Source organism: Danio aesculapii, chromosome 12, assembly GCF_903798145.1.
Source record: "Danio aesculapii chromosome 12, fDanAes4.1, whole genome shotgun sequence".
Lineage (NCBI taxonomy): Eukaryota > Metazoa > Chordata > Actinopteri > Cypriniformes > Danionidae > Danio > Danio aesculapii.
Window position 1 is genome coordinate 17,986 of NC_079446.1, and position 14,515 is coordinate 32,500.

General features: G+C 42.0%; 1 protein-coding gene across 1 annotated transcript; it reads left to right on the forward strand.

Annotated features, from left to right (window-relative positions):
- Window positions 1-5,420: 5,420 nt before the first annotated feature.
- Window positions 5,421-9,167, forward strand: LOC130238857 (solute carrier family 2, facilitated glucose transporter member 11). Its single transcript, XM_056469973.1, is given in 2 exon segments — window positions 5,421-6,504; window positions 6,506-9,167. Coding segments are annotated over 2 exon segments (1,494 nt in total). The 5' UTR covers window positions 5,421-5,562; the 3' UTR covers window positions 7,058-9,167.
- Window positions 9,168-14,515: the final 5,348 nt, after the last annotated feature.

A 14,515-nucleotide genomic window follows, 5' to 3' on the forward strand; every position in this document is an offset into this window, starting at 1 on the left:
GGGAGTACTACCCATAGGGGTGATGATAATGTCTGAGACCAATGAGCAGGTGTTGAGAGACAACATCCTCGATCGTGGTGACTTTTCTCATCATGTGTTTTTGCTCTTATTTGTATTTTATCATTCAGAATTTGAGTATCTGATGTCTAGGTTGCTTTTCTATACTTTAATCATCATATTTCAGCTTATAAAGCCCTTTAAAAATCGTGTTTTATTAGAGAATAGAGCAGATGTGAATCACTCATTAGTATTCGTGTTTTTAGACCAATCTTGTTTGTCCTCAGCTGAGTGTGCTTTCAGTCAGGTTTAATCCTTCATATCTCGGCCGGTTTTTAATGTTTTGGTTTCATTATTTCAGCATTTTAATCTGTATGTTGTGTAGAATAGTTGAAGAACATTGTTGAAGAATTGTTGTAGAATTAAAGTGTTGAGTAAAGAAACTGTCATTACTGATAAAAAAAGATATATAGTATAATATAGTTACCGTTTATGAGGAGTATAGCTGATTTAGTGTGGGCCCTTACAATCTATACAGGCTGATGTTTAACTCCCTTCATGCAAAATAACTCAGTCTAAACAAAAGGTTAAGGTATTGGTAGGATCATATCAGTAATAAGTATGAATTCATATGAGATGACAATATACACACATAGGCAATAGCATGCTTATTACTCACACATAGTATATTAACAACCATACAAAGACATTGGACATAAGGTGAAATTAATAATACAAAGTCATAATAAAGTAAACTACATTCATTATTACACTGACATCATAAAGTGAAGATCAGAAGATCCTCATGAACATCAGAAGAGGCTTGTCAGCAGTCAGAACACAGGAAACAGCACCGCATGAAGAACAGAAGAATACTACAGAAGATCACTTCAGGCGAATGCAGCAACCGGGCCATCCTGCTGCTGCTGGTGGTGGTGGGTGTGTATGCGTGTGCGTGCACAGTTGTGTGCCTGTGCGTGCGTGCGTGTGCGTTTGTGTGTGTGCGTAACGATATTGCAGCCTTCAATACGAACCGATACCGATATAAATCCGATATCAGCACAAATCATGAATACTTTACTTTTACCTATTTGGTTGAGTGGAATGTATGAACGGCTAGATCAAACTGAGAACAAAAGCCAGCAACAGTAAGTATGGAAAAAACAACATATTTATTAAATATTGGTTGCATAAATGTGAACCTTTTGCATAAGAATATTTATAAAAGTATTAAAGAATAAATATTAAGACCCTGAAAAATATCTTAATTGAATAAACTGAAATATATTTTAAGTGCAAAACACTAATTAAAGCTCACTTCAGCTATTTATTTTGGTCATGGTAGAAACAGCTGAGAGCAGGAACAGAAGAAAAACATGTTAATTGAACAAATGCTAAATATTGAGTGTCCAAAGTTTAATTTCACACAGCTTCTGGATGAATTTTGATCCAGTTTCCAGCTGAAATATGTCTTTGACACAGGGGAGCAGATATATGTTATTGTTAAGTTAATAAAAATGTGCAGTATGGTTAGTACAAACATTTACATGATCAGATCTATTTAATCTGTGTTTGTATATTAGAAGATTATGGCTGTATCAATGTTCCCAAACCTTATTAATTTTATAATAATATATATTGCACATATTATCTTTAACATAAATATACTTGCAGTAGCTGGATTCAAACACACCTTTTCTCCGCAGCACATACAATAATGTGACTTTTAAGAATTATTTTATTTATCAAAATTCATTTTATTTGCATAATATATTGCACAGATTCCACCCTACTGCCCACATGGGAAAAGTATGACAATGTAAATAAAGACAGAACTGCAAACTCATGTGCAGAGCTGACACTGTTTATCAGAGCACTTTATCTGTCTGGGCTTTTTAAAGAAGAGTTCAATATGGGAATGCCTCGAATTAAATTCTCCTTCTGCCTGAAAAGTAATACCATTCTTTCTTTTAAACTGTAATGGCCCTCAGCAACAGAATGATGTCTTATTCTTATTTAACAGACAATTAAACCAACAAAGATGTTTAGCATTTAACACCTTTTACATGACACTGTTTATTTTCAGTGTGTTCAAGTAAAAAAAATGTAATAAATAATAAGAATTACACTATTTCACTCCTACTATCCATGTGCACCACTGACAAGTTAAATTCTCTCTCTCTCTCTCTCTCTCTCTCTCTCTCTCTCTCTCTCATGCGCATGTGTGGACGAATGTGGAGTGAGTGTGACACATGGAGAGGGGCTGTCTTCTGTATTTCCTCACCTTAAGGTTTGGTGAATTTACACCTTTTCACTTTAATCGTTTTGCTGTGTCACTGTTTCTACCTGGTATATGGTCAGAAAGCACTAAAAAGGGAAGAGGGATCTGATCAGAGTCTTTGATGATGGTGGAGAACACCAATCTTGAACAACTTAGCCGACGGCACGGTTTAAAAGTGCCGGTCGGATCTGAATGCCCATGTTGAAAAGGTTGTTTTGGCGATGGCTGAGGTTGTTGGTCATGATAGTATTAGATCAGCATCTAGGATGAATGGCGCGGTTGTGGTTTTCCTGGATAAAGTTGAAAAAGTTAACGAAATTGTAGAAAGTGGTTTGGTACTTAACGATAGTTTTCTTAAAGTCTCTACGCTTGTTAATCCAGCGAGGAAAGTTTTGCTCTCTAATGTACCTCCGTTTATCAATGATGAAGCGTTGCAATGCTAGCTGTCCAGGTATGGACAGTTCGCGTCTGCAATAAAGAAAACTCCACTTGGTTGCAAGTCTCTGTTGCTAAAGCATGTCGTTTCTTTCTGTCGGCAAGTTTACATGATTTTGAGGTCAGACGTAGAAGAAATAAATGCTGCTTTCAAATTTAGAGTAGACGGAAGCAACAAATAATGAAGTGATGGAAGTTGAGATTGATGAGGTGGAGAATGATTTCTTTAGGGAAGAGGAAAATCTTTTTAAAGTACCGGCAGTGAAAAGAAAATCTAATTTCACTGAAAACATTACTATGGAATTAATAAATGTTTATGCTCCCGTTAAAACAACAGAAAGGGTGTTTTTAGAGACACTGTCTAACAATCTTAAGCAATGTGAAGTAGGAAATATTGTATTACTTGCGAGATTTCAGAATATTTCTGAAATGGATTCCCTGTCCAAATTCTTCTTTAGTCTGGAAAAGAAAAGTGCTTGCGATCTGTAGATGGAATGGATTTGACTATGGACTCTGATATTCGAAAAAGGGCTGTGGGTTTTTATAAAGAACTATATGCCTGTGAATATGTGGAGGACCAGTCAATTAATCAGTTCCTTGTAGATCTCCCACAAGTGACTAAGGAGTCATGTGCTGACCTTGTGTGTCCTACAGAGGAACTTTTCAAGGCATTGCAAAATATGAAGAATGGTAAAGCTCCAGGCCTAGATGGACTGCCTGTGGAGTTTTACAAAACTTACTGGTTCTTCTTAGGAGTGGACTTGTTGGAACAACAGCTTGAGTGAAGGAAAACTGCCTGTAAGCTGCAGGAGAGCAGTCTTAACACTACTCCCAAAGAAAGGTGACCTCAAGGAGGTTAAAAACTGGAGGCCAGTAGCCTTGTTATGCACTGACTACAAGATTTTATCAAAAACTTTGGCCAACAGACTAAGAGAAGTAATGGGACAGGTCATTCATATAGATCAATCTTACTGTCTGCCCAACAGGTCAATAGTGGACAACATATCACTGATCAGAGATGTGTTTGAAGTTTCTAAAATCTTTGGATTAAAGGCTGGCTTATTGACTTTAGACCAGGAAAAGCATTTGATCAGGTCGAACATCAGTTTTTCTGGAACACTTTAATTTCATTCAGAACACTTTTGCTGGATGAGTGCTGTCAGAGTCCAGAACTGATGTACTCTAATGAACAACATGTGAACACTTCAGGAACAATTTAGATGAGGAAACACTATCAGAATGGAGGGATGATATGAGTTAATAGTGAGTGAATAGTGATCGAGTTATTTATCTTACAAATTATCAAATGATCTAGAAGACATTGAACTGGTTTGGGCACTCCGTCTTCCCTTGACAACAGTAAGAATGCCAGAATAAATGACCATATGGACGACAGCATAGGTGATAGCAAGGATGACAAAATAGACAACACTACACACATCATTCAACACAAACTTCAGGGGAAAACAAGCACAATTCTCTAAACATTAGTACATTCAGTCTATTTTTCACAACATTCAGGCCCAGCAAACTGTAAATAAATGCTTGGGTCTGTTAAATAAGAGCATTATTAAGCAGGCACTAACTGAATTATTATATTAGCTTTTTACATCTTCTACATAAGATTTACGATGCACCTGTAAAGTGGTTTTATATGTCTGTTTACCCGGAGTTTACTGCAGTTACACACAGTGACCAGCAGGTGTCAGAAGTGTCCTTCAAAACAGCAAGTCCTTCAGAAAACCATTTGCTCAGTTATTAAAAAAAGAAAGATTAGGAGCTCATTCCTCACATGGCCTGACTCGGGTATCACTCACAGATGAGAGATTAAGTGTTGTTTGATCACAATATTAAAATAATGAGGGTTTCACATGTATACTATATTATTCTATAAACATAGCGAATGTTCAAATGATTAAGAGTAGCATGCCCTGATCTCCACAGAGCTTTATACAATACACTGTCAAATCACATTTACATGACAAACAGGCACTAAAGGGAAGAGATGCACTGAGCTGTATTTCTGCCCTGCTGTATCTCCATCATCCAGCATCATCTTCTCCCTCCTGCTCAGGAGCTTCAGCCTGGCAGACTCTACCACTGTAAAACACACACACACACACACACGCACACGCACACACACACGCACACGCACGCACACACACGCACGCACACGCACACACACACACGCACACGCAACCAATAATCAAACACACCAAACAACATTGTAAAATAAAGCACTTCTTGATCATGAACTCAGGCTGAGTGTAATTATATTGCAGTTGTGCATACGCATTAAAGTTAAATAAATGAATACCCCCCCCCCATATTTGGTCTCCTCAACCTCCCATGATGCACCTCAGCGCAGGTATAACATTATCATTTATTATATATAGTTCCTTTCAGCAGACTCAAGGTTGCTTTACAATGAACAAGTAATACGTCTACATGGCAGACGCTGCTTCAGTCAACAGCTGCTGCTTTGTCTCCAGTATACAAACCTTGGGAATTAGATCTCTCTGAACATCACATCTCTTCTTCCTCTTGTGCTCGTGTATGATGGCCTGTTGTTCCTCTACTTTATCTCTCGCTGATTTACATTTGTCGAGCTGCTGTGAGCTCGCCGAGCACCTTTAATACTGACGCCGCGCTCGGACTTTTATTATGAACGAGCGACGCGCTGACGTCATGTTTGCGGAAGTGCCGCGTACGCGAGTCAATGACAGATCTGCGTCCGCGCGTGTTTCTGCTGGGCTTTTTACAGTTGTTCGGTGACGGTGCGGATGTTCCCGGGTGAGCTGCTCGGTTCTCCTTGTGTGTGTGGATGATAGATTACTGATGTGTTTATAATGGGTGAGTCTGTGAAGCGGGTCGGCTGGACGCGCACTCTGGCGTTCACCGTGTGTTCTGCAGCCATCGGAGGCACGTTTCAGTACGGCTACAACATCTCCATCATCAACGCTCCCACTGCGCATGTGCAGAGCTTCATCAACGCCAGCTGCGTGCGGCGCGGGGCGGCGCTGGACCCGGCGCGGGTGACGCTGGTGTGGACACTGGCGGTGTCGGTGTTCCCGCTCGGGGGCCTGCTGGGCTCTCTGCTGGCGGGGCCCATGGCGGTGCGGTGCGGCCGGAGAGGAGCGCTGCTGCTTAATAACATGTTCCTGCTGCTCGGTGCGCTGCTGGCCCTGAGCTGCCGTGCTGCCGGCTCCTTCGAGATGCTGATCGCTGCCCGTCTGCTGGTGGGCATCAACGCGGGCGTCAGCATGAACGTGCAGCCCATGTACTTTGGCGAGAGCGCACCGAAGCATCTGCGCGGCGCCGTGGCCTTCTCCTCCGCGGTGTTCACGGCGCTGGGCATTCTGATGGGGCAGCTGGCGGGCCTGACGGCAGTGCTGGGCAGTGAGGAGCGCTGGCATTACCTGCTGTCCAGTAATGCGCTGCCCGGCCTGCTGCAGCTGCTGCTCCTGCCCTGCTGCCCCGAGAGCCCGCGCTTCCTGCTGATCGACCGCGGCGACAGCGACGCCTGCGCCCGAGCCCTCGCCCGCCTGCGCACTGGCAGCACCGCCGCAGAGATGGAGGAGCTGCTGCAGGAGCGGGCACAGGCGGGCGACGCGCAGGCCAAGACTCTCTGGCAGCTGTTCGCGGACCGCAGCCTCCGCCGCCAGCTCTGCATCGTGATGACGGCCAGTAGCGCCATGATGCTCTGCGGGAACGACTCCATCTACTTCTACGCCTCCTACATCTTCCAGCAGGCGGGCATCCCCTCCGCCAGCATCCAGTATGTGACGGTAGGGCACGGGCGCCTGCGAGTTCCTCTCTGCTGTCACCTGTAATCTGCTGATCGAGCGGGTGGGCCGACGCCCCCTACTGGCCGGAGGATATCTGCTGATGTCCTGCTGGGCCGTGGTGTTCACGGTGGCGCTGTCTCTGCAGGACGCGGTGCCCGGGATGCCCTACCTCAGCATGACCTGTGTGTTCGCCTACATCCTGAGCTTCGGCATGGGCCCCGCAGGGGTCACTGGGATCCTGCCCGCAGAGCTCTTCCAGCAGACGGAGCGTCCCGCTGCCTACATGATCGCCGGCTCCATGATGTGGCTCTGCCTGTTCCTGGTGGGTATGGCCTTCCCCTTTATAGTGACGGGTCTGGGCCAGTTCTGCTTCCTGCCCTTCTGTGGCGTCTGCGTGGCCGGCTGTGTGTTCATCAGCTGCAGCTTACCGGAGACCAAAGGGCGGACGCTGGCGGAGATCACGGCGGAGTTCAAGAAGCGCAGCGGGGCTGCAAGTGGACGACCGCGATATGCAGAGCAGCCGCAGACTGACGCAACAGAACATATACAGATGTGACCGACCCGAGTCAACACATCTAGATTTGACCGACCCAACACATCCAGATCTGACCGACCCAACACATCCAGATCTGACCGACCCAACACATCCAGATCTGACCGACCCAACACATCCAGATCTGACCAACCCAATCACATCTAGATCTGACTGACCCATCACATCTAGATCTGACTGACCCATCACATCCAGATCTGATTGACTCAACACATCCAGATCTGACTGACCCAACACATCCAGATCTGACCAACACAACACATCCAGATCTGACTGACCCATCACATCTAGATCTGATTGACTCAACACATCCAGATCTCACCAACCCAACACATCCAGATCTGACTGACCCAACACATCCAGATCTGACCAACCCAACACATCTAGATTTGACCGACCCAATACATCCAGATCTGACCAACCCAACACATCTAGATTTGACCGACCCAACACATCTAGATCTGACTGACCCAACACATCCAGATCTGACCGACCCAACACATCTAGATTTGACCGACCCAACACATCTAGATTTGACCGACCCAACACATCCAGATCTGACTGACCCATCACATCTAGATCTGACTGACCCATCACATCTAGATCTGACTGACCCAACACATCCAGATCTGACCGACCCAACACATCTAGATTTGACCGACCCAACACATCTAGATTTGACCGACCCAACACATCCAGATCTGACTGACCCATCACATCTAGATCTGACCGACCCAACACATCTAGATCTGACTGACCCAACACATCTAAATTTGACTGACCCAACACAAATCTGGATCTGACTGATTATTCCCATATATAGGTGTGTGTGTGTGTGTGTGTGTGTGTGTGTGTGTGTGTGTGTGTGTGTGTGTGTGTGTGTTTAATGTACTCGGTCAGTATTTTAACTCTGTTTATTCAGTTATGCTTATTGAACAGCTTCATCTTGTCCAGATGAAATTACAGTAAAATTATTTTAGATTTGATTTCCAAATTAAATAAGCACACACACACACACACACACACACACACACACACACACACACACACACACACACACACACGTGTATGTGGGAATAATTAAAAGACCATTTTAAGGTGTTATTTTGTGTCCTAAATGAGATTATTTTATTGAAATTGTCAGAGAAATGTCAACAGTAATTTTCAGAACAAAACCAAAATGCTGAATTACCCGACTCATAACGACAATCTAAATCCACAGAAACGGAACATTTAAAGTGATCTGAATAAACTTTTATTTAAATAGTAAATCTGTTGATATATATTCATGTATGTTTAATGTGTTGATCTATTTGTTACAGGATGCACTTTGAGCTGCAGCTGATGTAAACTTGTTGCACTTCGGACTTTAATTAATGAAACCACATAATTTATATTAATTTATTTTTTTATCTATTGTTTGTATTTATCATCTGTTTTATCTTCTGCTATTGAACTGTTGAAATGCTGCATGTGCGAGATCAACGCATGCTGGGGGTTTATTTATGTATTTATTTAGACAGGTGCTGTTCTTCATCAGAGATGCTCTTTTTGTACTGTTTCCAAGGATACTTGAATTTGGATGTCTGCAGAAGTGAATGTTTACCTCATGTGTTTTACCTCATCAGTGTCTCCTAATCTAATGGCGTCCGTTATTTATTGGTAAAGAGTAACTTATCCTGAAAGCCATGCATTATATTATCCTTCTGTCCTGCAATAATTAGACTAACACCGTTATTACTGTGAGATCTTGCAGATTTCACTCAGTGCACCAGCAGGTGGCGCTATATTACCATTCTGCTTCTGTTTTATTCTTCCTGCACTTTTGTCTTCCTAATGAATGTATAAATTTAACCAAAAGACAATCAGCATCAACACTAAATCACTTATTGTGTGCCTTATTAGTTTTGCACTTATTTGCTGCTTACTAACCAGCCTGAAGATCATCGTCTATTCAAGACAATGAAATGCAATAGTGAATATTAATATTGAACTATAATTGTATGTAGAATGGATATTAATCTGTCTTAATGCTGTTTCTGCTGTGTTCAGCTGGTGAAGAAGCTGAAGATGCCTTTACTCCTGTATGTGATTAAACTCTGCACATGACTGATGCTCTGACTGTTTTGTGTTCAGCAGTGAAGATGTGTTTCAGCCGATACCATGATGTAAAGGAGTTATTTATACAGGAGTTATTTATATCGTAAATTGTAAGATATTATATATTTAATTGGTGACGTAACAAGGTTATTAAAGTTCATCAAAACTAAAATAGGAAATCATTCTGGGTAACTGAAATAAAAGTAAAAATGAGTTTTTAAAAGAAAACTACAAATAAAACTGGTGTGTTCATATAAAACTGCCTGAAACTATCTAAGATTAGAGCAAGACGGCCTTCCTTGTCATCTTTGCACATGTGTTTAATGCATGAGTCTACTGTTCGCCTCTGGCAGTGAATCTGTTGCTCCGCGCTGCAGGTGTGTGTGACCTGTATGGCACCCCAGAGTCTGTAATCCTGCTGCTATTGGTCCGATCAAGCCGCTTCTCCTCCAATCAGGCCTCGCTGTTGCTCCCGCGACAAAAACAACCCAATAATATCCAGCTGCAGGACCCGCAGAACCACACGTCTTAAGCTGCGGTCACACTGGGCTTTTCTTCCCATAGACTTCCATTCATACGCACGTGAATGCGTCAGACCGAAAACGCAAGGTCATGCGTCAAGTTTCGCATGTTGCTGCGGTGCAAAGTTCAAGCTTGGTGAACTCTGACCTGCGAAATCGCATCACTTGACTGCATGAGACCAATCGAGGATCAAAACACGACCTCTCTGGACAGAAATTTAAAGCATGGAGCAATCACTCGCTTTTTTTAATGTCTAATCATCTTGTTTAATCCCGCCCCTTTTCACAGCGCCGCACGATAGAATTTCGCACACACAAAGCCCAGTGTGACTGCAGCTTCAGACACACACAATCTGGCACACACAATCTAGGCAAACCATATATGGTTCCATGACAGCAGCGGCGACGGCATTGAACACGACCCGAGCAGACGCTTAAGATTAGCAATTTAACACATTTGTGCCCAATAATGGGTTTATTTCTGTATTAGTGATCGTGAACTAATCATTCTTTTTAACCGGATCTTCTAATTGAACCGGTTGAACTAGTTTACCAACTCAAACTGCATCATTTAAAACGATTCGCGTCTCCAATAAGCGCTTATCCACAAACTCAGAGGCGGCCCAAGGCATAAGCAAACTAAGCGGCTGCTCATGGTCCCGTGGCCACCAGGGGGCCCCCAAGAGTGCATGAAATGACTGAGTGACTTTCGTTTTTGTTTTAGCTTGTTGTGTTGTGGATTAGGGGTGGACAAATATATGCCCATTTATTGTGTTATTTCCGACCGCGATACATTCTCTGGCGTCAAGACATTTACCTAAATTTACAAGAGATCTAAATTAATTAATAAGTTTTTCACACTGACTGTAGCAGATAACCGATTTAGCTACAGTACACGCAGCGGCCACCAGGTGGCGCTTCCCGTAATGGCGGTTGGCGGATCATCAGACATACACCAACATCATGTAAACCACAGATGAGCCATTGTAATGGTGAAAATCTCAGGCATGCGGACACCTTCTTCTGTCCAAGCTGGGCCAAGATATTTGTGTTTCAGACATTTAGCTCCCCCCAAATTTTCACTAGTTTGTTCCTCAAAGATGCGTTTTCTCTTCGCTATATCGCTCGCGCGTGCCCGCGGTCAGTGCTCTTCATACAGGAATATGTGCTCAAACTTTTTAACTCCGCCAAAGTATATATTAGATATCAATAGGACATGAACATATAATTTGAAGGGCCTTCTGTTTATTTGACTCTTACAGACCATGGCAAAGTCTTGTAGATGGTATTTTGGCAAAAAAAAAAAAAATTTAGAGGAAGTAAAAAAAGCAATTGTGTTCATTTTAAATAGATGAGTAAATAACTAATGTTCTCCACTGCTGAAAACATCTGTGCTCAGAGGAGTCTGTGCTCACCTCTCAGAGCATTCTGATATACTTAATTTACATAATTTCTTTATTCAAAATAAACCCGGGCTGAGCATAAAATGTTTCCATGTTTGTTTCAAGTTGTAATAAGTGTTTTAAGTTTACAGAAAATCAGAATGCAATTAATTACTATTTTGACAGTTTCTTTCTTAAATGCATAATGCACAAAATTGAGATTCTGCTGCTGTGATAGAGATGTGCTCTCGTCAGTCATAAACTGCTCTCTGCAAGTCAGCATTTTTAAGCTTGTTTGACAGATGTGCACTTGTTTTACATTGCTGCAATTCTATAAATGTGTGTTAATAAAAGAACTTCATCATAACTTTTTGATGCCTTTTTTCCCCTTCATTTACCAAAACCGAGATGTATCGTGGTTAGTTTTCTTGTGATCTATCGATATATCGCAGAATCACTGATATCGTGATTGAAGCATCTAATTAAAAATTAGCATCTGATTTATACATTTGGTTCAATTTTCTTATTACACAGCTATGAAATATGGATCATTGACAGTTGCTAAATACACTACAAAAATTATTCTCTTTCTTATATCTTTTGTTTGGTTTTTAGTCCAAATCTTTAAATATTCTTACACCAATGAACATTTTCTAGACAGATTTTTAGTCAAAAGTTTTTCATTAAAAAGCTCAATAATCTGCCAATTATAGTAAATAAAGAATATTGTTTTGGGTTTTAAATAAGATTATTTTACTTCTCATTGGCAGATTAATTTGTTTGTTTTACAGAAAAAAAATTCTCTTAATTTAAAATTTCTGCAAACTGAACAATTTTCTTTTAGATATTTAGTAATACGCTATATGCCAATATGTCAAGATGCTTCCTGATTTAATTTGGATTTAATTTAAGTAGATGTTTTAAGTTATTTGAACTACAAAATACAATACGAATTTTTTTCAGTGTTAACATTTATATCCATTTAAAAATATATCTTTGTTGTCACTATGTTTGACTGTTTGGCAGCGTCTTGTGACTGAATAATAATAATAATAATAATAATAATAATAAAAATCAGCATGCTATTGGCTACTTCCAGCTGTTTTTGTTTCTGTCAGCTTAGATTAATATTTTGTGTCTAATTATTTAGATTTGTGGCAAGTAGTCATATAAAAGTTGGCATCAATAAGAAGTTGTTTCTGCAGAATAATATTTAGAATTGTCTTAATTTTATAATGTAAGCAACACAGCTGCAGCGAATAAAATTGATAATGTGTTTTTAAATTAGTGTGCGAATAATCAAGGATTGACAATTATTTGTCATATTATTTGCACCAAAGGGGCCCCAAATAAAATCCTGCTTAGGGCCCCCTGAAGGTTTGGGCCGGCCCTGCACTAACTACTTACTTTTTAACATGGCTGATCCTCCTCCTGACTCGAAATAAACCAATATATACTGAGTTATTCAGCAGTACACTGAAATCAGCTTTGAGAACCGGTGAACTGACAGTACTGCGCATGCGTGATTCAGTGAGCCAAACACAGACAGCACATGACGGCCTGCTGTGACTGAACTACACTGCAGCGCGGGTAACCCGAGGCTTGATGAGAGGATCTGGAGAAATGTTTGTTTATTCCATCACAGAAAGTCATAATGGAGTGTAAATAAGCGAATCCTGCTTCAGTCGGGTTGTGAAACTTAATTGTAAGAAACGTTTCAGATCATGCTGATGATTGCTGACTGCATATTTTACAAACATGTGAGGACTGGCACAACAGATCCGGTTCGCATTAAAGATCCGAACTTCTCATCTCTACTGTATGTCTAACCTCAGGATCAGCCGTGCACACATATTGTACTGAGGGCTGCTGTATGTGAGTTTGAGGATGGGCAGATGGTTGTGTATGTATGTCCCAAGTGTATATTTGGTTGAGTTTTTATTGTACAATATTTCATCTGATGATTTTGAATCTCCTGTGGTGCAGTGGGTAGCGCTGTCCCCTCACAGCAAGAAGGTCTCTGGTTTGAGTCCCGGCTGGGTCAGTGTGTTGTTTCTGTGTGGAGTTTGCTTGTTCTCCCCGTGTTGGTGTGGGTTTTCTCCGGGTGCTCCGGTTTCCCCCACAGTCCAAACACATGCGCTATAGGGGAACTGATCAACTAAACTGGTAGTGTATGAGTGTGTGTGTGTGAATGAGTGTGTATGGGTGTTTCCCAGTACTGGGTTGCAGCTGGAAGGACATCTGCTGTGTAAAACATATGCAGGCGTAACATATCAGTTGGCGGTTCATTCCGCTGTGGCGATCCCTGATTAATTAAGGGATTAAGCCAAAATGAAAATGAATGAATGAATGAATGAATCTTGCTCTTAACAAATATCAAAAAACTAACCCTAACACTGAAACTAATAAAAACTGGAGTAAAACTAAGCAGTTTCAAAATAAAGAAACTAATAAAAACGAGTAACTCTGCTGATGACAAATCTAAAACTGTTATAAGCTCGTAGCGTAACCCTCTTCATGCTGGAATTAGCCAGTGTGTGCTTCTGCGTTTACAGTACACAATAACTGATTGGTGTTCTCTTTGGAAACAGATCATCATGTCAGATGCAGTCTCAGCTTGCATCATCAAGGCTGCATCCAGATTCTCCATCAGAGCCACAGTACAGCACATCATGCTCTTTACATCAACACCTAAGCCCTGCTTTCTTCTCTGGCTTTTGCAGAACTCTGCTGTTTGTGTTGGTGAGTGCAGTGATCTGTGCTGCTGCTCATCAGTCATGTCCATTTCCCTGCATCTCTGTAGAAATGCACTGATGATCTGCTGAGTCCAGCCAGCGAGTGCTGATCTCCATAAACACAACTGAAGACGCTGTGAGCAGACGAGCATGAGGTGTGCAGAGGATCATATAAGAGGAGACACACACACACACACACACACACACTCCACAGCGTCAGCAGTGTCTGACAGATCAACGTTCACGGAGCTTTTATTGGCATTTAAACCATAGACAGAAGACAACAGAGTCAGTGAGGCGGTGTGTGCTACAGCAACACACAACTACACACACGCTGGACAATGGAGACATTACTGTGCTTATGTGTGTGTTTGTGTGAGTGTGTGTGTGAGTGTGTGTGTGTGTTCTGCTGAAACTCTTCCTCTCTCCGTCTTCAGTGTGCTGAGACTCATTATAAGCGTGATCAGCCTCATCATGAGCTGTGGTGGTCCTGCAGATGATCCGTCTGTGTGCTGCTTCAGTTTTCAGCTGTAGACTGATGTTCACCGCTGCTGAACTCTGGCAGTCTGGATCAGAACACTGAGTTCAGTTTCTCTGACCCATCTGTGATTTCTGCTTGACTTTACATGACGGCTGAAGCAGTGTGTCTGATGCCGGGAAAGTAATCCTGATGTTCATTAGACAGATCCTCAGCGGGCCTCACAGAGACGAGACACCCAGACC